We start from the raw sequence: 23,695 nt of genomic DNA, 5'->3' as shown, positions 1-23,695 counted from the left end.
GGAGGGCTGTGGGTCAGGCAGGGGAGAATAATGGGGGGAAAATGGAGACAACTTAACTGAACAACAATAAAAAATAAAAATTAAAAAAAAAATGAAGGATGATGAGCATGCCAGAGCTCTGGGCCACCAGGGCACAAATGGATACAGTCAACTGCAATGCCAAGCAAGATAGCTAAGATTGCTCCTCACTCAGCATAAAGGTCCCAAAGGATATTAAAAACTTGGCAACCTTCAAAAGCTTCTCTTGCTTCCTGCATAGAGTGGGAGAAACAGCTTGCTTAGTGGGAGAAACCATAGCCCAGGGCCAATCTGCTGGCTAGATTCATCAAAGAGATGGTTGAGACAGAACAGATTTTTCCTTTTGGTATAGGAATGACTCATGAGCTTGTTTATTCAAAAAGTTACATCCTCCGTTGGGAGAGGTGGAAGATGGAAGAGTTCATTAATAATAATAGTAATAGTTTAAGTTCCTACAGGTCAACTCATAGTCTCTTGTCCCATTCCTCTCTATGCCACTGATTTTCAATCTCATTCATCTCGTGGCACACGTGAACTGATTACTGAAACCCTGTGGTACACCAACACTGTACAGGGTCTGACAGAAGGAATGCCTTCTTGAGCGTGGTTGGCAGGGTAATAATTTGGGCGTAGTACTTTATAGTTTTAATTTGAAAAGTTTACCTAAAATGTCATCTATTGTGCTTGAGTATGATATTGTTATGTCATAGAATTACATGCTTATGATTTTGTAACAGATTTTGTAATATAAAAGTGGTGTCATTTATGTGGGACCCTGTATTTTTGCCAATCTGACAAAAAAGAGGTATAATTTTCATTCATTTATACCAGACAGGTATTGTGGTCTTGGCTGCCATCATTTTTTATTTGACAATCTAAGAGAGATCAGTACCCCTAACTAAATACTTAGGTGTCACCTGTTTTAAAAATTCTTGCAGGACCTCCATTGAAAATGCTCTCTGCAGCTATAGGTACACCACCAGAGCCCGAAAGGTAGTCAACATGTGTTAATCATTCTGCCTTCGTCTTCCATTGCTAATAAAGCAAACAACACAACTACTATCTTTTGTTTAATTTTAGTCCTTTTATGGAAAGAATGTACCTGACTGGTTAAGAATACAAACTTAGAATAAGACTACCTAGGTTAAAATTCTGACTCTACTGAACTACAAACTGTGTGACCCTGAGCAATTTCTTAACTGCTCTGGGCCTCTGTTTCTCTGTCAGTAAGAATGTGAGTAATACTATCACTTATATTAGAGTCATTATGAGGGTTAAATTAGTTAATACATGGAGAATAATTCCTACCATGCTGTAAGTTGTCAAAAAATGTTTAGTAACACTATTATTATTACTTTACATATGATCAAACATTCATTTTTCAGTTCAGATCTTCTTTTATTTAGTATTAACTTAAGTTCAGATTAAACTATAAATGTAGTTGGGTCTTTTAGGGGAAATATATTTATTCTATGAAAAATATTTTCTTCTCAGTCTAGAGAGATTTTTTTGAGAGTTTCCAAAACTCTTAAGAAAAAAGAATTTTATAAGTATGGTTGTGCGTTTCAGCATATCTGAGGAGTCATCTTTCTCCTATATGTTTGTATGTATGGAGAAAGTTCTAGATAGATGGATAGATGGATAAATAAATATATAGATAGATGATAGATAGACTTTTGTTTTTCAATTTTATTTACCTGTTCCTTTTCTAGAATCTTTGAAAAATCATAGCAACAGAAGAACTTATTTGTTATTTTTTCACTCCTATCTGTAGAAGCTTCACAAAGCCAAAAGATAAAGAGCCAATTGCAAATTGCTTCTTCCCATATACCAGTTCTGTCTTTAACATAGACTATAAATGTGTTCTGTAACACATAAAGAATTATCTAGTTAGTCAATGATTTTAAGTCCATTTGGCATTGTGACTACTTATTCCACCTTTAATGAAGGTGGGGCTGAGCTATGTTTTCTAGATGTCACTGGATTACACAATTCCTCTCCTATTTTAACCCCATAAAGGTGTAAATATAAGTGACTTCTTATTTCTACATTCTTTACAGTGTTGTACTCTATATTTAAATGACAGATAATCCTCAACTAGACTGGCCTCATTCAGTCTGGCTGTGATTATTTAATCCATGAATTGCTTCACTCACTGGGTAAAATCAGGACGTCGGCCCCAGGGCCCGGAAGGGAATGGTTGTGTCCTCCCCAGCCCTCTTCAACACCAGCCCAGGCTTCAGGGAGGGACCATTTTAAAGCTGATTCAGGCGCCGAGGTAGAAACTAGAAAACAAAAGGGAAGTAGCAAAAAGTAATGAAAATCTAATTCTCTATGACAACTCCCAACTTCTACTACCATTTAGAATGCTGGTGATATTTCCACCTCCAAAAGCAGCTGCTTTTTAATATTTTATAAACTTCCAAAAAAAACCCTTGTCAGGTACAAAGCAAGTAATTATTCCAATGATTCCCTTCACTTCTAAGGAAAATACATTCTCCTTTTGTTATTAACCAGTTGTATTTTTGCTTATTATAAATATTATATGTGCTTAGGAAATATTTGAAAGATGTAAATATGGAAAGAAAAAGAAAAGGTAATTATCAGTTTTACCTTCTCTACTTAGAGATAATAGCCATTAACCTTTTATTTGTGTTTCTTTCCAAAATTTCTCAGCATTTTTATATGAGATTACAACATATATACAATTTCACATCCAATTCTTATTTTACTTAGCTTAGTATTTTTTCATATGCATTTTCTAATGTCATTAAAAATTCTTACAAACATAATTTAATTGGCTATATAATATTCTATCACATGAAAAGTCCATAATTTACTTAATTCCTAATGTTTGTCTTGTGGGCTCTTGCCATTTTTATTTTCAACTAGTCTGAGAAGTTTTATTAGTGTTCTTTTTTAACCATCAAAGATTTTAATATCATCAAAGACACCACGACAAAATTGGTAGAAATTTAATGGTAATTTCTTTTTTAAAATTTATTTTTCCCATTACCATTTAGTCCCCTTAAAACCCCTTCCCCCAGCCAGCACCACCCTGTTGTCCTTGTCCAGGAGTCCTTTATCCTTTTTGCCTGATCCATCCACCCTCTGACCTCCCCTCCCACTAGCTGTCATCCTACTCTGTGAGTCTGTCCCCATTTTCCTCCTTAGTTCAGTTTGTTCATTAGATTCCACATATGAGTGAAATCATATATCATGCTAAGTGAAATAAGCCAGTTAGAGAAACACTTTTTGAATTGTAAATAACTCTATGCAAATGCTGATAATCCTGATTTTTGCTTAAATTAGAATCATAGCAATGGAATCACTGAGTCAAAAAGTATGATCTTCTCACACTTCTTAATGAATGTTAAAGATAGGATAAAAATCTGGACACCGTTTATTGCAATAATTTACATACAGTTCATATGTTCCAGATGATTTTTATTGATTCTCCCACTGATGATCAAATGGCATTTTCTTTTCAACCATCCCACCTGCCTCTCCATTAAGAAATTGAAACATAATTCTATTAATTTCCAGTGAGAAATGCCCAGTACCTCCTCATGCACACCATGCTGAACTGTACCCAAGTGTTCTTTTCTGGAATGTGATCCCTACTACAGAGTCACAGGGCAGAGAGATGGTCTCAAAGGAGAATGAAAAGATTCACAGATGACTCGACATTCTCCTTCCAGTACAGATCTTCTTTTATTCAGTATTACTTTAAGTAGCTCACATTAAACCACAAATGGCATTAATTAAGCCTTATAGGGGAAATATATTTGTTCTATGAAAAATGTTTTTTTCTCAGGCTAAAAACATTCCTGGGAGTTTCAAAAACTCACATGATGGGGATCTCACATGATTGATGAGGACAGATCTCATCCATTACTTGTTAATAATTTCATAAGCATAAATAATCAGTGCCATCTTTATCAGAATTGTCCTTAAAAATGTTGAGATACAAAAAGAAATAAAATACCACAGTTTGCCCCAAGGGTTTGACAGCATTGTGTAAGTTGTGTAAGCAAATATTGGGAGTTCTTTTTCATGGTTCCAGACCAAGGGAGAAAGTGAGACCTTGTCAGGTGAGTCGTCCTGGAGAAGGAGCATCTGGGCTGCATTTCAAAGGTTTGGGAGCTATAAAAATAAAGGGGCAGTGGGAGGTGGTGAGAACATGGGTAAGAGTCTGCACTCTAGATGGAGTGATGAGCTTGAGCAATGGCAAGATATAAGAAATCAAGTAAAGGAACTATAGGTAGTTCTAAGTGCTGAGCTGCAGAGCTGGAAGGAGACAAATAATGAGGCTGCAGGAACAATCAGAGATCAGCATGTGAAGGGTAACAAAGATGGAAGAGTCAAGAATGACCTCTGGGTTTCCATCATGGGTGGTGATGGGCAGAGAGACATATACTGATGAATTCCTTTTGGGCCATACAGAGTTTGGGGTTTCTGTGATACCTCCAGGTAAAAATACAAAGCAAGCAGGGAATAACTATAAACATGAAGGATGGAAAAGGGCTCTGAGTCAGAGAGACGGATTTTGGCATCATCAGCCCAAGAGGTGTATTTGAAGCTCCGAGGAAGGTTGTGATAGTTCCAGAGGACTGCGGTGTGATGAGAGAAAAGCCTGCAGTCAGGACCACGGGAAGCACCCAATTATTTTGTCTACCTGAATTCAACTCCTTGTAAGTCATGGTCTAATTAGGGCCCCAGGATAATTTAAAAATGCATGTAATATAGTGGTCAAGTGGAAATCCTAGGCAATTTAATTAGCACACCTACCCCACCCCTTGGTCCCCACACCATGAAAATGAGGCAATGTTTTGAAACTCACTCAGAAAGAGGCTTTATATATATCTTATAAAAACCAATACTACAATGCCTTTCTAAGTTTTCTTCCAATTTTGCCTCCTTTCCAATACTATACCCAAAACATTCAGATGGGGATAGGATGGGGACATTTGAAATGGCCACTAACTAGCAGCAGGAGCACAGGAAAAAGGTGTCCTGAAGCCCTATTTCTAGTGATATTTTAAACAGGCAATAAGTTTAACACCCTATGCCAACCTCTAAAGCCCTTAATTACTTCAATTTTATGTCACAGATGTGGGAAACATTCTTCACTTTTGTCATCTTCAGTCTCATTTATATGATGGCTAAAAATGTCTTTAATTGAACAAAATACATCTTAAGGTAGAGATTGTAAGGAAAGCTATCATGAATGAAACTGATCATTCTATACCAACCTTCCTTAAGATAAGAACAGTTAATGGATTAAAAAACATGTTTTAGCCTCCTGCAGAGTTATTAGATTTCTATATAGTTAATATCTGGCTCCTATATGACTGTTACTAATATAAAAGCTAGAGAGAGGGAAAAGCCTATAATGGTTGAAGAACAAGTAATCAGAGATATTCAGGGGGAACCAGGAGAGAGGAATGTCTTGGAAGCCTAATAAATAAATGCCAAGAGGGGAAAAATGATCTTGTTGATAGCAAATTTCTGATAAGAGAAGGAACAAGAAGTGGCCACTGCATTTCTTGATGAGGGCGTGAGTGATCCCGGTGAGCAGAGTTCAGTGGGGCGCTCAAGGGGCAAACCACTGCGGGTGGGAGTGGACTAAGGAAAGCAGTGGAGAGAAGGAGGGGACAACATTGGGTCAGATGACCCACACAGTTCACTGAGGAACCATTAAAATTGGAGACTCTCAGCCTATTATCTGTTTTCCCAAACTTTAGATAAGTTAGACTTGTTTTGATATTGGAGTCCATAAATCTTGGTCAGAACCAACATTTGTAATGAAGCCTCAACTTGCTTTGCTCTACAAATCTGTCACTCAACAATAAGAAGAACTTCAAGAGGTTTTGAACTTCCTATCTTGAGTTAAAGATTGCCCTTTCCACTTATTCCTTCAACTACCCCAGGTTTTATAGCCGTGCATGAGGAGAAAGCTAGTATTTAGGGAAGTTTGCAGAAGAAATATAAACTACAGAAGAATTAGGTAAGTGTGCATAAATTTGGTTTTATTTTGCTTCAATGTGAAGCAATAAACTGGAAGAAGCCAGCAAAGAAGGACTGGTTAACGACCTAAGGCAAAGAATTGTCTGCTGGAAAGGGATGAGCTGACTTTAAACAGGAAAAGTGGTGACAGATTCTCATGACCAGTGGAAAGGAAATAAACTTAGATCTGTGGGAAAAGGGTTGGCAAATTCAGGGAGAGAACATCTCATATGACTGTGGATGACATTTGAAATTAGCCCCCACTGAAAAGACAACGCGGTTGAAGCAAAGCCTCTTCAGAAATATTTTTATCTTCCATCAAAGTGGATTGCTTCATCCATCCCCTCCCTCCCTTCTTTTATAAATCCCATGTTGGCATTGAGAGGACACTAACAAAGCCATAGTGTGGAAGGAGCATGAAAGACCCTTACTGGGGTATTCTGAAAACTAGGCACCATCTTGACCCGAAGTCACATAAATCTGTGCCCCAACCCACAAGGTGCCTGGACAACAAGTTGCATCACCATCACCTCCTCTACCTCTCCTGATAACTGGCCTATATGTCCCCTAATTTCTGTTGTCTCTAGAGGCTCCTGTCCACAACTGCCCACAGTGACCAACACAACCTTGCACACAGAATAAGCCCTCAACAAACTGAGTGAGCTAAGAGGCTCTCTGCAGCAGGATATTGTAACCCAAATTTCTCACCTTCATTACGTACTCATATTGAATCTCTGAACAGGTTAACATATAGTTAGAACTCCATGAAATACTCCATTCTTGTTTTGTCAAAGAATTTTTGATATTGTAATGACTTTACTATTTTTCATAGAGCTATTCATTAAGCAAAATACACACCCATATTTATTTAAATTTTGACACTCACATATGTACCCTGTACTATGGTAATCAGGCAAAGTCTGAGAACCCTATTAATATTTGAATTTCTTTCTAAAGAATGATAATGTACTAACTCTGTAACTCCCTGCATTTTATGATGGTTTTTTGTCCAAAACTGTATGGGCTAGGAAAACTTACTATATATAATGGATTCTAATCTAACTAATAAATTCACATATGCCACAAAAGGTCATTGAAGCACTTTCGCATGTATATGGTACAGAAGAAAGAACACTGCAACGCAATGCTGGAAAACTGACTTCATCCAGGCTCAACCGCTGACCACTGATGTGATTAAGTAAACTTTACTCTCTAGGCTTCCCTGCCCTCATTTATAAAATAAGGCAACTGGGTTGGAAAGCATGTAAATATCTTTCCTTATTAAAATTCTAGAATTCCATAAAACATTGGCTTTCTATTAACTCAGCAGGCCGAGTAAATTGACAGACCAGATCAAGCATCTTCCAGTTAAACCGACCCCTCCTGAAAAGTCACTGGATGCTGGCCATGCACAGCATCCTTCCACGGAGCCCTCTATGCAGAAGTCTTTATACTAAGTGCTGTGATATGCCACCCCGACTATGGCTGGTTGAACCAGGAAGACCACCATAAATGTTCCAGGATCCTCTGAAGGGCCCTGGCATGACAGCTTCCCCAACAGCTAGATTCTCTACAAAAATGAGGACTGAACCAGCAAATTTAATCTCTTCTGAGATTTTGGACACAGACCTTTCAGAGAGAGGAGAACCGTAAAATACTTGTCCTTCGTAACAGTTATTTTAAAGGAAATTGAGTCACTTGATTAGATACCCCAGGTGACCATAAGACCCCACAAAGACAAAGGCCATTGCCCAGCACTGTCTCCCTTATAACTCACATGAGAGGCACTCAATTAAGGCTTTTTTGAGTCACCTACAGCAAAACCGAAACAAACTCAGAGAGAGAGAGAGCAAACTGATGGTCACCAGATGGAAGAAATGTCAGGAAGAGGGTACAATAAGGTGAAAGCGACTAAGAAGGGCACATTGCTGGTATAATCACGGGGATGTAAAGTACAAAATAGAGAATATAGTCAATAATATTGTAATAACTATGTACGGTACCAGATGGATACTAGGCTCATTTGGGCAGTCACTTTGTAAGGTGTACAAATGCCTAATCACTAGGTTGTACACCTAAAATTAATATAATATTGTACATCAACTATAATTTAAAAAATAATTTAAAAAATTAAAAATAAAAAAGTTGCTTCATATTGAGGATGAATAAAGTTTCTTAGTTATTTCAAAAGAAGAAAAAGAAACAAAGACCAGGGCTAGACAGAGCCAAATGCTATGGCAGCTCAGAAACAGTGATGAAAATGAAGAATCACATTCTTTCTAGTTTAATAAGCATGAAGCAGTAACCATCAGTACTTCTAGCCCATAGTTCCAGTTGAGTGCCTTTACTTCAGTTATTTACTAATTCCAGTGGAGGAATTATGATTTTCTGATTGGCATGGGTTCTGCTCTGACAAGCGACAAAAATGCCACTGAAAATCAAAGGAAAGCTCAGCCTTTGAAAAGACTTATCCCTGCTGCAAATGCAGAGTTAAATTGACTCAGAATAAACAAAAACAAACAATGAAATACATTAGAAGGTACTTATGAGTCATTTTGTCTTTGAAAATTTGGCTTTTATGAGTTAGAACGATTTCACAGAACCATCTGACGTTTGGGGATGGTTTGTTTACCCTGATTTCCTGAAATTACTGGAACAATTAAAGTTTTGAGATACCCTGAATTTTTCTTTCCGTTTGGTGGGGGCCAAATGGCCCAGCTGCAGATCCGGACTCCTGTGCGCACATATGGCCCAGGATTTATAAAATGTGCTTATTTACGTCTTTTAGTTTTTACTTTCCAATGTTTTGAAATGTGCCCTTCTTATATCTTTCTTTGGCATACAGACACGTTTTAGCTGTAGGGCTGGCACAACAGAGAGTTGTTCGGCATAAAAGCTTCAGGGCTGCTACATGCCTGTTTATGAACAATAGGATGTGAAGAACTTGTAGAACTGTTATTAGAGGACATTCTGCTGTACGAGGCGCTTTTATTGTGTGGGTTAATACTCACCTGCAATAGTTGGGGGCACACCTTCCTTCACCTGGAGAATCACTTGAACTTGGCCTTCACCTGAAACTGAACACAAAAAGCCACAACTTAGATGCGATGCAAAGGTTACCTTAATACAAAAGTCATTCACATGTGAGAAGGCAGCTTTGTGCTATATTCTCGCCAACATAACTAAATTTTCAAAATAAAAAAAATGAAGTCCTGGTTACTTAGTCTAACAACTGATTTGCAACATTTGACTTTGATTGCTTTTATTTGATTAAACTTAATTGCAGTGAGGTCTCCCAGAGAACTGGCACATCAATAATTAGAGGATAAAAACCTTTAGCCATATGTTCTTTGGAGGCAATGTTGGTCAAGCAGGGCACACCTCATACCCTATTTCCTCTCTAACATTTTGAAAGTTCAGCTTTTAGAATTAATGTTTTTCACCAATAGAGTTCAGTTCACCCATAAAATGTACTTGCTTTACTTCATCCAAACAAATTGTCCTTTTAATGAAGGCTTTTCTCCACTCCCCTTTTCTGCTTCCATCTTCCAAACCAACTGAGCACATTTAAAAGGCCTGGGGTCCATTAATTTTAAGTGTTCGATAAATTAGTGGAAATAATCAAAAGGCCTGATTCTTTCCGATAATGACAATTTGATGTCAGTATAAACCAGTAGATTAAGCTGGGAACATATGCTCCTTTGCCAGGAGAGACCGCTATAATTAAATAGTGAGTGCATCTACGAGGCGCTCTCACGCCTGATTAATTAGTAATCAGGTGCACAAACTCCACTTTCGGTAACACCTTGTCTGTTATTGGTTAATTACCTTTCTGCCTTATCATACGTCATGGGAGTCAGCACCTCCCACCACTGGAGTGCCCAGGGCTGCTGAAGGCTGCATGCAGCCTTGAGACCTTGGTCAAACCCATGTTCTCCACTGGCCTTTCCCTGGAACCTTGCGCCCTTTCTTCCATCGCAGAGTGAAATAGACCAAGGATCATTCTTCCTAATTACAAAGCATGAGCTTCTGAACATTACCAAGACAATCATCCCCAAGGGAATAGGTGATGAGATCTCTCCTGTTTTTCTATTCTCATTTTGATTGTTATTCTCATTTAAATTTCTTCCCAGTATGAGAGACATGAGTCTGTGGCTTCCTCCTAATACTGTACACATTGTGAGACCAGGTACAATGGCCAACATGTTCTTTTACATGTTCTGCTGTGTCACTACTTGCAAGACCTCTCATGTATTACTTCTTTATCCTATTGCATAGGTCACCCACTTTTCTGTCTTTAAGAACAATAATAATAATAAAGTACTAGCCCAATTTCTTATCTCTTTTTATTCTAGAATAAAATTAACTGATCCACTTATGCTCACACCGATCTATGCATTTCCGGAAGTCAAAAAGCACTTTAAAATCTTACCATGATACTTCTCCTTAAGCTAGCTCTCAATTTAGCAAACATTTATCCAGCATCCACTGTGTTTAATCTAAGATTTTACATCAACTGTTTGTTAGCTCTGTTTCTAAATCTTTGAGGGAGGGGTTTTTCTCATGTACCTAGGACATTAGACCTTGCTGGATACTTCATTTTCATGGACCAATCTAGAAATCCTAAGCTTATAGTATCCATTTAAGCTCTGGATACCCAGTGCTTAACTGACAATTACAACAAATTAAAGGAATAAAAGCAGCAAACAATCCTCTTAAAGGAACCAAAGTACAAAATTTTTTAAAAGTTAGGCTCAATCAGAAGGAAAAGTGAAAAAGAATATGAACAAGATAATATCTAAAAACATGCAAAAGTCTGTAACAATAAAATAATCTTCTACAAGAGAAAGGGTTGATATATTTTAATAGAATTAAACTCAAAGAAAGATAAATGAGAAAAATCCCAGGAATCATTCAGAAAGGGAAATAAGTTCATTTAAAGATCTTATAAAAAAATCATCCGTGTCAATAGTTCACAGGAAGTTGTAGATTTCAGTTCATCTGTGCCTTCTTCCTTAAGACACAGCCACTGAGGTAAGGGAAGTAAAAAAGTAAAGTTACATGTAAACACATTTTCAAAGCCACTCTAGTTATTTTACAGATTTATTCAACCCCAAATAAGTATAATTTATACTTATAAGAGAAATGGTTGGGGAAAGGGAAGAATAGAAACATCATTTTTCACACAAGGAAGATGATAAAATTTGAAGTAGAGGAAAAATAATCAATATATCCAAAATGCCCTACCTAGGTGAAAAAGAAACTGTACCTATCACACATTATAGTGACCATTGTGATAAGTAACCCTCACAAGGCTGACCCTCGACATATCGGGCTACTGTCATAGGCTCACTTGTCCTTTCATCGACTAAGTCACTCAGACCCGTGCTTGGTAAACCAAGGCTTCCTGGCTCAAGGAGCTGTTGTGTCTCTAGCCCTGGACCTGTGGCTTCTGAACTGAGTAGACACTGACTTTGTTCAGACTCTACACAAGCATAAGATGGTTCTCACCTCCTGAGAACTCTCTGCCCCCAAACAGACACTGAAACCAAACTGTACATTGAAAAGCTTTTGCTCCCTTGATTAAAGCGAATGTGTGAATATCATTCAATTTGAGAAAAGTAGTTTCCATACCAGAGCAAATGGAGAAAAGTTACCAAAAGGAGAGAAGGTTGGAGAAGTCTAATCTTTTCTATCCCCCTACCACTTGTACATGTCCTTCTGCAGACAGGTCAGAGCATGTGAGCTCCGGCTCAGAGGGTCGCTTCTTCCCACACACCATTTCTGTGTCACGAAGGCGGAACTGCAGAGAGTGGTGGGGAAGAATGTGGGTGCTGGAGTCCCACAGCCTAAATTTGAACACTGGATCTTTCAGTTCCCAGTGACCAACTGACAAGTTGTTCACCATTCTGAACCTTGGTCACTTCATCTGAAAAATGGGACTAAGCCTACTATCTACCTCCTAGGGTTATTGGGAAGAAAGAATGAAATAACCTATGCAATATTCTCAGTGTAGTGTCTGGCACGTAATAGAAAATAAATGAGCTGTTATTACCACTGTTATTATGCATGCTTCTGATTCTAAGAACCAATTAGCAAAACCCAAGAAATATGCGTTTATTCTCTTCACTCTTTTTTTACAGCTGCACCTAATCATGATAAGCTATGGTATTCAGAATTGTAAGCAACTTAACCAGCTCTGCTAAAATTTGTTAAGTGCTTTGACTGTGTAAAACACAGTGTAAACGTTAAGTGTCATTTCCAATTTGGATAAATGCAAAGAGAAATGAAAATCATTTGAGAATAAAGGTACTGTCTTGGGAAGAGTTTAAAAGCCTTACACAAGCTGTGATGTTGTACATATGTTTTCTCAGTGCTTATGATTTCTGATTCTGTGTTTGTAATATGAGAACGGCTAATCTACTCTGTTTATAAATGGAGCATCACTGCAGTTGATCCTTCCCATATTGTAAAAGTATCTGGTTGGTCCTCAGAAAGAAAAGAAGCTTATGGGTCAATTATTCCCAAATTATTCTGACAATTATGATCTGAGCTTGCTATAAATACAGACATCTAGGAGGAAGAGAGAAATGTGCTAAGAAAAGAGCTCCTGGTGAGAGGAAAGAGAACTACTCAGCCAGAAATGATACTCGTGCCTACCAGAGTTATGTGCTGTTCCTGGTAAACTTTGTCCTCACTAGGGCACTAGGGAAGAGAAAAATGAACAATTCTCTCCCTGAGTAGGTCCCATTCTCTCTTGGAATTTTGGAGGGATAAATAAGTAGCTATGCAATAAGAAAAAATACAAGGCATCTTAGCAAGTTGTAGACTCCCTTCCTATTACATTCTTCATTTTTACCTCTATTCTCACTTTGCCATTGAGGTTTAGGCACATATTAGGACCTCTCATTTGGCCCACATTTATATAGTGCGCAGGTGGCAAACACAAGGCCCACGGGCCGAATCCTGCCCTCTACCTTGTTTTATTTGGCCCAGCACCTTGTTTCTACTGGGCGGCAGCGCTGAGCTCTAGCTTAACTGTTAAGGAGTAGTTACATTTATACAGTCCTAAAATTACATTCGGCCCTTTGAAGGCAACCGCAAGGCTGATGTTTGACACCCCTGATATCTTGTGAAAATTAGTTTGACACCCCTGATATATCGTGAGTCAGCCACTGACTACACACGGAGAGAACACAAAACGGCAACTGTGTCTGTAGTTTCATCCATTCCATCCATTCTTATCCATGGACTTCATCCATTCTCACCCTGGCTCATGGCTTCTCTCTCTGCCTCTGTCTGCCCTGGGCCCAGACTCCAGCTCTGTCTTCATGAACCAGCTGTTGGATTTGGTCCTGTCTCTGCATTTTCAGCGTAGCTGGTCATATCCTCTGCCTCCACCTCTTGTCCTGGATCTGCCTCACACACCTACACACTCCCACTCTGTTTCTTCCTACCTGCTCAGTGAATTTGACCTTGCTCTTCAGACATTAGTCTCTTTCACTTAGCTACAGAGAAGGCTTACTTGTCGATTGGTCCCTGGGCAGCTAAAGTCTGATTCACGAGGCCACACTTCTGTCTGATTTTAACCTCCCAGAGAGAGTGACAGAGTCACCTTGGCCCTTGTAACACAGGATCTTTTAAAAACCTTCAAAGAAACATTAAATGAAAATCCTGTGATCCCCTCTGAGTCTTCCATTATTATGCCTAGTAACATACATACTTGAAAGAGTATAACTTGTTTTAAGAGTAAAAGAACTTGATCGAGACGCTGAAAAGACAGATACATCTGCATTAACCACAGTCCTGAGAATTAGTTCAATTAAATCTTCTTAATTAACTCAGAGAACAATAACAATTGTTTCTCTGACTCAGAGCAACGTTTGCCACGCATGGGGCACCTGTGATTTCCTGGGCCCGGTGCAGCTCTACAGAACCAGAGCTTCCAGGGAGAGGCCTGGTGGCAGGCATTCCAGCTGTGTGCCCAGGAGGCACGTTTAGAAAGTACTGAACTGAGGAATTTTACAGCCTCCTTTTCACCATACTCTCAAAAACGTGGCTTGTTCTCAGAAACAGGTGTTCTTAACAAGTGAGGAAACCCAGATAAAATAGGAGATTCTTGTGCTCACCTTTCCTACTTTTAAGCAATTGTTCCAAAAGCTTACAAACCACATTATATTCCCCAAATATAAAATATGTGATGATAAAATATGAGGCACAAAAGTTCTATTTTAATAGCCATAAATCTTAAAGTATTTTTTAAAAAGTACTAGGTCATTAAATGCATGATTTTATAAATATTATTGCTTGAGATCAGGTTAGGTATTTTTAACAATTGAGTGTGGGTACTGATTTCAGAAAAATCTTCAGTAAATAATAGTATAGGAGCCCTAATACATTGTGAAGATGGCACTCAAATATCTAAGGTTTAGGCAGAATAGAGTTAAACGGTAAGTACAGGTTACAGAAAGAAACACAGGAAAACTACTAGTACACTAGAATAAGTAAGGAACCCGAGTCAGGAAGTGGAGTTCGAACACCGCAGACAGCACCCGGGCGTGGCCCCGTGTGAACCAAGGCTTAGCTCCCAGGGTCACTGAGCATTAGGTCCTTCAGTCTGGTCTGTAGAAAAAGTACTTGATCCTGACTTCTTTTTTTTAAAATTTTTTATTGTATTCTCTCTATTACCATTTGTCTTTTTTACCTCCTCCCCCGATTCTAACTTCCAACTTTTCCTTCCATCCTTCTTTCTTTGTTTCTCCCTTTCTTCCTTCCCTTTCCTTTTGAAGAAGTCACATGTAATCAAGAGACAAAAATCCCTTTTCCCATTTCCAGCTCCTGTTGCGTTCTCTGTATTTTTGCCATGAAGTTAAGTGCATTTCCCTAAAGTCAGTTATGTCACCAGCAAAAATTCTTGGGGATCTCTGGGGAATGAGTTTGCTAGAAGAATGTAAATTAATTTATTAACTAGAATGCTATAGATTGCCTTAGAGGGACTCAGCATGGAACATCTGCAGAGTTTTGAAGGATTCTGATAGCGCTCTGCTTATATTGTAGAATCCTTGAAAAGAGATCTGAGGAGCCAGTTGAGCCTGCTCTCCACCTCAGATCCTAACTGCTCCATCTCCAGGAGCTGCACAGGGCCTTCTAGACCAGCTGGAGAACAGAAGGGTACAGTCTCCATCCCAGCACCCTCAACGCTTCAAAAAATGAGAAACCTAAGCAGTTTCCGTGATCTTCTAGCCGTGAACTTAGAAAAGCCCTCCTTATTTTCAGGATCTCCCCAAGTGAGCAGCATCTTTTCTGAGCCTTCTGTGACTTGAGTTCTTCAGGGCACCTGGTGCAGACAATAAAGTCCATCTGTCTCCCTATCCACAGCCCTCTCGCCCTCATGGACAACAGCCCCAGCTTTATGCCAAATGACCCCCTTTATCTTGGTGAGGGGTACACTAGGAGACAAGCATTGGCCCGCCTGGCCAGACATGTCTCTTTTCAGTTCGATCAGAAAAACATGGTACGCAGCAGCCTCGGAACCTAGCAGGCGGACTTTCTCAGCTGCCGCCTCACACAATATCCGGCTCGCCGGCATCTCTGGGTGGGAGTGGGGGGCTGTGTGAACTCAGGAGGGCAGCGGTGAATGGCTCCGCATCTGATATGAATTTATCACCGGCTGCTGGTTGGGTGGGGGATAAAGCAAGTGGAAGGGGCTGTGCGTGTTTAATGCACCCTGCCACAACCCAACAGTAGGCCCTGAAGAGCCTTTTACCAATATAAAAGGACAGGGTCAAAAGTAAGTTGACCCCTGACAGAATGTACAATTATTAGGAGCGGGCTGTGCACGAGCAGCTGCTGGAACCCCACTGGTTCCACATCGGGCTTCCAAGAGTCAGAATATGAATAATCAACGCAAGATTGTTTCCCCCACCCCTCTCAACCCCCACAGCCTCTCCCCAGCCTTGTCCCCCTGTTTTGGGCAAGTCCTATTATATTTCTACAGGAAGAAGCAGAGTCCTCCCTAGCAGCTGCAATAATTGTGTTCCTATTGTGATGGGGACCTCCTCCTGGCCACCCCCTTACAAGTGGCCATTGTCAGTGGAGAGTTAGTGATTACACGCTCCGCCTGATGCTTTGGGGGACCCAGCTGCCTAAGTGCTGACACACGAGCGTGCGGAAGGCCAGGAAGGGGGCTGCTGGAGGTGGAGGCAAGAGGTGGGGGGATTCCACGTCTGGGAGATGGGACTCGGACATACCAGACCTTTTGCATAAGTCAAGCCCAGAACAAATGAGGCTTTATCAGGCCCCAGTGATGAGGAGTCTCATCTCCCTTTGAAGTGGGGCTGAGCATGGAGCCTAGCAGCTTTTCCTCCTTTGGATCAAGCAAACATCCTTCTTTTGATATGCTACATGCTCATTATCTATGTCCCATTTAATGGTTTTTGATTGAAGGGTGGCGGCTGGGATGCTGAGGAGATCGTTAGAGAGGCTCCATCCAGCCAAGCCCGCAAGAAAGGCTTTCCTTGTGCCTGGGCCTAAATTTGGAATTTCTTAACAGTGTGTGCTTGTTCTTCGAGGCAGATAAGGGCTGAGCGTGAAATTCTTAATTAAGCAATAAATAGAGAGTGGGTGTCAGCAGATGTAGCCAGTAGCCATGGCAACGGGAATCACATGGGCAAGAGAGCTGAGACTAGATGTAAGCCTGGGGCCTGGGCCTGACTGACAGCTGCAGAATCCTACAAAGCTTGTAAACCAGATTAATTAGCTGACTAATTATTTCATAGCGTTAATGTAACTAAAAAATAAAAACAGTACACCATGAACTGAGACATCCCTGGATAAAAAACTGCAGGGAAAGAGGCAGTGGGAGGCTGGCTGTGTAAGAAGGAGACAGGAGCTGCCAGAGAATCAAATAGTATAAACGGAAAAATGGGTTTGTTGGGTTTGACTGGGGCTTGGAATATAAAACTTGTTCCGCAGTCATACCCATTCCCCGTGTGCGGCACACAAGTTGCAGTTCGCAACGGCCATTCATAATGGTTCATCGTCAGCTATTGGCCCTCCTGGGTCCTCCCCACCTGCAGCACACAAGCACTTTCCTCGCAGTCTGTTTCGTAAGCGGCTCCTTGGGCAGAATTCTCAGGTGCTTTAGAAGGACAGCCTGAACCAAGCTCCTTAAGAGAGATTTTTAAATGAGCAAGGTTATCTTATTCTTCGGGTAGCAGTTGCTTAAGTGGTATTAAACTTCAATCATGGGAACGATTCATCATATATGTCATATTATCATGAATCTCAGTTATCTAACAAAATCTAGTCAAGGAAAATAAAACGAGACCCTTTCAGAAAGGTTATGATGAGTTCAAGGCTGTGACATTGTTCATCTTCCAGGGAAATGAGAAAAATTCTAGAGAAATCATCTACTGAGAAAATCTGTAGTAAAGTACCATGGCATACTAACCGCCGTTGAAGATGTTTGGGCATTTTGTACCACAATTCCAAGAGATAAGTATTCGTAACCTCGCTGTATAGATGAAGTTATTGAGGCGTGGAGCATTTATAATTCCATGCCCCAGGTAAAATAGCCAGCCAGCCACTGATTAAAACCTTAAGCCCTAAGCTCTGGCCATGAGCTTTCCAAAGAACCTGCATTCCATAAAGATGTTTGCTGAACAAAGACAAAACTTGCCTTGATAGAGAAGAAAAACGCAAGGGCCAAAACATGTTATATGTGCAGGATTTTTTTTCTGTGCCACTGGGGATCAGTGAGAAGTTTTCTCCCATGACCCTGCGGGGCAACCCCCACCCACCACCACCCCACCCTGTTTGGTCACAGATCAATGATTATTTAGTGGGCAGCACACTCTAGTGGAGAGACCCACAGCGAGGAACCAGGATGCCTGGGTTCTAATTTTTCCCATTCTCAGCTGGGTCTAACATCAGCCAGGTATCTTAAATCACACACAAAGTAGCCAAATGGAGGAAATGAAGATAATTGTGATCTGTTTGAAAATTTCTTGTCCTGGGGCATGTGGTGAGGTCACAAACAAACAATACAAAAGATGTTCCACTTAGAAGTGGTCAACAAAGGAAGGAAACCCAGCCAGTTGTCAGTGAAGCAAGGCTGTGAGTGAGCCGCCAGCCAGGAGAAGGAGCAGGACCCCACATTGGCCCAGAAAGTCCGGCAGGAAACTCGGTGCACCTCAAGGAGATCAAGCAGTTTCCCTACAATGAAACGAAACTTCCCTACACACAGCTCGCCCCATGTTTTCTCATCCCAGGAATATGTGAGGCCTTGCCTTGGGCTTTCTTCTTAGACTGTATGTATCTTATGTAAAATATCCCAGTCACAGACCTTTAAAGTAACATGATCCGAAAAAAACCCAAAAGCAAAAAAACAGTAAGTGAAAGTAAACTAACCGACGTGTAAAATGCACGGCACAGAGCTGGAACTCTATTGCTGGAACTCTATTGCTAGCATAAGGTCCTCACTGACCTTATGCTACCATTAGCCTTCTTAAATGTGTTGTAAACTTCACACACAGGAAACCCCAAATCATAGGCAAACCCACAAACCTGACCTAGCTGTGTGGTGGGACCCCAGCAAGGAGAGCAGCACAAGCCTCGGGTTCCTCCCGAGCCTCACGTCCTCATGGTGCCAGCCCAGAAATGGGAAGGCAAGTGTCTCTAGCCTCCTACCTACCTCAAGGGCCCAGAGGATGGAGGAGGCACCAATGGCCCTGAAAGCCACTACTTGGAGCCCTAGGAAGCCTCTCCAAGGAGCCAGGGTCTCCAAGTTCATTACACATCCCACCAACCCGCTGCAACTTCCTGTTCCTTTCCCAACTCATATTATCCAAAGGGTGAAATAAAGAAAACTACCTAATAAAAAAATTTTATACTAAAGTGTTCATCCACATCATATATATGCAATATATACATACATAGTTACGTCTACATATAAATATATACACACATACACAGATGTATATTTATACCATATATGTCTATATATAGGATAATGGTATACTTTGCTGTTAATTCAATAAATAATACTATCAAAGGGGAAGAAAATCTGTAACTGCATGATTTGATTTTTTTCTTGAAGCTCCAAAAGTTCCTTTATTGTATTGCCTTACGTGAGAATTGAAATTAGTTCACACTTCATGAACAGAATCTGACCAATGGGTTTGCTTCTGAAGAGCACACACAGTAGCAGAATGAGAACAATCTGAAATTAAATTTTTTACTGGATATATATATATATATATAGCAACTGAACAGTCATAGTTAAAGTTAACAGCAACTATTTGCTCTTCTAATGGCTGCATTCCACCCTAGTGGTGAGACCGTCACAGGCTTTCTGTCCATCCTGAGTTTTTATAGCTTTAGGTTACATTTATGGATGCAACTAATCAGAAATAAAATATGAACAGTGCAATTCAGTACAAATAAAATATATAACAATCCATTTGGCAAAGATAAAAAACATCAGGAAAATACCATACTCCCCTCTCTTGTGCTATCGAAATTTAATTGTCCCAGAGCTCAAGTGTAGCTCAGACTCAGTTGACAAATAGCCAGGCACAAGGGACGGGGACAAGGTGCTCAGGACAATGGCCCAGCTCTCTACATCCTCAGGGGGGAGTCTGGCTTATGGCAGGGGCTGGGACTTGAGGTGCTGATGAGTTCTCCTGAATTTGACCAGGATCTGTTAAAAGCAATTTATAATACAATTGTCATTCTAGAGACCCATTGGGACAGGTTCTCCTTACGGACCACATAGAGGTGAGGTTGGCATAAGGGGACATCGCAGTGCTCATAGAGTGACCAGTGCTGACACCGTGTAGAAAAGAGTGTGAGACAAACACCAGGAAGTCAAAGGAAATCTCCCGTGAAATGCAGTGAGAAGATAAGGACATCCTTTAGCCATCTGCTCTCTGAAATCACGGAAGGTTTCCAGTCCTACAACATGAGGCTCCTGGACCCTTCACCTTGATGCTGTGTCCTGACACAAGACAGAGAGAGCCCATTCCCCAGTCCTCAGCTCAGCCCTTCACACCTTCTCACCATCCTAACCTCGGATTCCCTTCCAAGGCTTTTCTTCTCAGCTTCCAAATTGGCTTCACTCTTCATCCCTGCTCCCTCGGTCTCCATCACTTGTGCTCTCCGCTGCTCCTACCATGTGTGGCCATAGCCAGCCATCCTGCCTTTCCTATGCACTTGATCTTTCTACAAATGCAAACACTGCCTTAAAGTGGATAGAAAATATTAATAAAAATGTTTATTAGCCCTGGCTGGTGTAGCTCAGTGGATTGAGCACAGGTCTGTGAACCAGAGGATCGCGGTTCGATTCCCAGTCAGGGCACATGCCTGGGTTGCAGGCCAGTTCCTGGCAGGGGATGCACTAGAGGCAACCATACATTGATGTTTCTCTCCCTCTCTCCTTCCCCTCTAAAGATAACTAAATAAAATTTTGAAAAAAATGTTTAGTAAACAGTTGCTATTATTTAGGCATTCTGATAAAAATGTTTTACATGTTATCCTTTCCATAATTTCCTATCCTTTGTGGTAGGTCCTATTATTGCCTTATTGTACAGTTGAGGAGGCTGAACCTTAGAAAGAGTCACTGCTCACTGTCCCTTAGCCAGTAAGTGTTGGAGCTGGGGTTTAAATGCAGGCAGTCTGATTTCACCGCTCACCCACTAACACAGCTGTCCCCCTCAGCCCCTCATTGTTTCATAGCACAAACATCTGAGATTCCAGAGAGAATGATGGTTTCTTTCCACGTGTCCTGGAAATGCTCATCCAGATATACTTACCCAGGTAGGTGAGTTGCCTCAATTGGCTGTTGAAGAACCAGTCACAGCCTTGATCTTCACCGGGTGATGGAAGAGACAGCAGGGACCGTCCCACACGACTCCCACACCTTATGAGGATGTCAGGGGAAGGCCACAGGACTGTGTGTACCAGCACAAGGTAATGCCCAGGAGCGAAGTTGCTAAATGTTGCTGAGTACTTGAGAGAAAAGCACAGTAGAGCTCATTTAGTGAGGAAGGTTCCTCTCCAAAAAGGAACTACAAAGAACACTGAGTAGTTTAGGAATTGGATAGTTCACACGCAGACTATTTTTCTTATGGGAATGGGCTTGTTTAAATGCATTCCAAAAAGAACGCATAACTAGAGGTACACAATCAAACATGGTGAGAACTGGAAGGTGCCGTAAGTTTCTTTTTGTTTAACAAGATTCGTTAACAGAAAAGAAAAACAAGGCCCAGACAAATAGATTGACATGCCACATCAAACAGCTGGAAAAGACAGTGCCGGGTCTAGAATTCCTTCAACGTAGACAGGTGGACAACAGTAGGAGTGTCATCCATGTATAAGAGGAGCAGCTAACACGGTCATTCAGTCCTTGCAGAGTCCCCTGTGATGGTTGCTATTCCTTTCTGAGCCAGGTCAGAAACCCACAATGTGCATCTCCAGAGCCACCAATCTGCTGCCTTCCCCTTCTGAAAATTCTGCGAAAAGTTCTCACGGAAGACTCCAGGGATGGAAAGAGCTCTCTGCTCTCAGGGAAATGGTGAGAGGGTAAATAAAGATTCTGCTTTGAATTCCTCAGAACTATGGCTTCTAATGCAGCTTCTAGTTCCCTAAGACTGCTCTCATGATTTTCGGGAAAATATGTATAATGAGACTAGAAGAAAAAAACGTGGTAAGAGGATAAAAAGAATCTTGAGGGAATCTACCTAATTGCTTCTTTTTTTCCCAGAAAATGCACCCACTTCTTATATGACTATTCCTATCTTTGCTTCCACTAACCATTTGCTTTCTTCAACCCAATCCAAAAGAAAATCTAGGCCTTCATTTGCAAGTTAATCTTTGACCACAAGGTGGCAGTATGCAATGTAAAAATGGTTTGTTAAGACATTTCTGGCTATGAATGCTTCTCCCTGCGTTAAATTAGTTCTTAACCTATAATATAAAAATACAATTATATAGATTGCTTACAAGCTGTGTTTCATTGTATTAATAAAGTTAAAAATTCAGGCAGAACAATTCTGCATTCAAAGTGAGATTTAAACAGATTATAAAATATTCAAATTTAAAAATATATCCTATCTCATATTTAGGTTATATTAATCTGGCCAAAATGTTGCTATAGTTTTCATTATCAACACTAGAAGATGCTAATACATACAATCTATTATCTTACAAAATGAAGCATAATGACCCCTTAGGAATGGAGCACGCTGTTGAAGAAGTTACCTGCAGAGATCTGATGATCCAAGGAGTCTGAAACTGCAGTGAGTAGGTCTCTTGATCCAAGAGCAGAGCCATCCAGCCATAAGGGTTAGACGGTGTGTCACGCACGTATGTGACGGTGGTTGTCTTATTTCTGCTGTCAGTCATGGTTAAGTCATAAGGAACATCTGGAGCATTCGTTCTGGTGTGAATTTAAAAAGAAAAAAATGGGTGTTATTTTTAATCTAATGTATTCCTCTTCCATCAGTTATAAGTCATCTTCTATTCTCTCCACCTGTTGTCTGTGTGTCTGTGGAGGTGTCAGCATTTCACTGAGCTGGTGGGTTGGAAGCAGTCCCACCCAGAACTGATGCCACTGAAACGCCATCTTAGTGAATTCACCTACTTCAGGACTGTATGCTGTTATGTTAACAAAGAAATGTCCATGGCCAGAACTTTGCTGCCGATCAGGTTTATCTGCAGCAGAAAACATATTATTTAGTTATTAGGTAGTCCTACTGGGAGCAATGACTGACACCCAGAACCCGGTGTGCCGGCTCCCACAGAAGGCTGCCTCCAGCTGCACAGCAGGGCTGGCCTCAGCAGCCTTCCCTGGACTGAAGGGGGGACCTGGCTCCTCTCCTGTGGGCTACTGCAGTGCCCAGTGCTCACACCCACTGCAACACCCCCGCCGTTGAGTTTGCTTTTGTGCTTGTTCACATAGGTTGTGAGATCCCTAAGTTAGAGGTGTTTTCTTCTTTTTTGGTATTCTAGCACACTTCATTCATGCAGGCGTTCAAATCATGTTTTTACATGAAGAAAGAATGCATGGATGAGCTCACCCCAAGGCTGGTGCCAGTTTCCTAATTTATATACAGGGTTTCTAGAAGAACTGCATTTTACCAAATGAGGAAGCTGAGGCAGAGTGTTATGTGTCACAGGTTGAATTAGAAATTTTTTTCATTTCTGTAAATTATTCTACACAGTTCATCCAAGAAGGTAATTTCTAAGATTTCACTAGAACATAAATAGATTTAGCTACATGCTAAGATCCTAAAAGAAAGTCAAAGTGGAAAGTAAAAAATAAAGCAAAAAAAAAATCAATACACATTATGACTGTCTTCCCCCTTTGCTTTAGTTTTCACGAGAATCTTTAACTGTGGCATTTTGCTGCAGGCACATAATTAAACTCTCAAAGAGGAGGGAAACGAGATGAAGGATGTTGGGTTTTCAAAGTGAGGTGTGGCCTGAGCATATCCAAAGCCAATTTACAGTCCAGTGGCATATTACAAAAGGAAACTGTTTTTAGTGTTAAATGGCTTGGGTACTACGGTCAAACAGGTATAAACTGGAAATCCACAAGCACCGAGTATATGGACTTGGGCAAATTACTGACTTCAATTTCCTTTTATTTTTTTCAATGGAGAAAATA

General features: G+C 40.6%; 1 protein-coding gene across 1 annotated transcript in view; it reads right to left on the bottom strand.

Annotated features, from left to right (window-relative positions):
- The window catches only part of PKHD1 (PKHD1 ciliary IPT domain containing fibrocystin/polyductin), a 461,864-nt gene that overhangs the window by 211,686 nt on the left and 226,483 nt on the right, over positions 1-23,695 (bottom strand). The window contains exons 49-52 of the mRNA XM_053668316.1: positions 22,288-22,465; positions 20,841-21,036; positions 9,039-9,104; positions 2,175-2,303 (exon numbers count right to left, since the gene is read on the bottom strand). Of these exons, the coding sequence (XP_053524291.1) occupies positions 2,175-2,303; positions 9,039-9,104; positions 20,841-21,036; positions 22,288-22,465 (569 nt within the window). The remainder of the gene's footprint in view (positions 1-2,174; positions 2,304-9,038; positions 9,105-20,840; positions 21,037-22,287; positions 22,466-23,695) is intronic.

Source organism: Artibeus jamaicensis, unplaced genomic scaffold (assembly GCF_021234435.1).
Source record: "Artibeus jamaicensis isolate MK-2021 breed Jamaican fruit bat unplaced genomic scaffold, CSHL_Jam_final contig_484, whole genome shotgun sequence".
Lineage (NCBI taxonomy): Eukaryota > Metazoa > Chordata > Mammalia > Chiroptera > Phyllostomidae > Artibeus > Artibeus jamaicensis.
The sequence above is the reverse complement of the archived record's forward strand: the minus strand, read 5'-3'. Positions and strand labels throughout refer to the sequence as shown.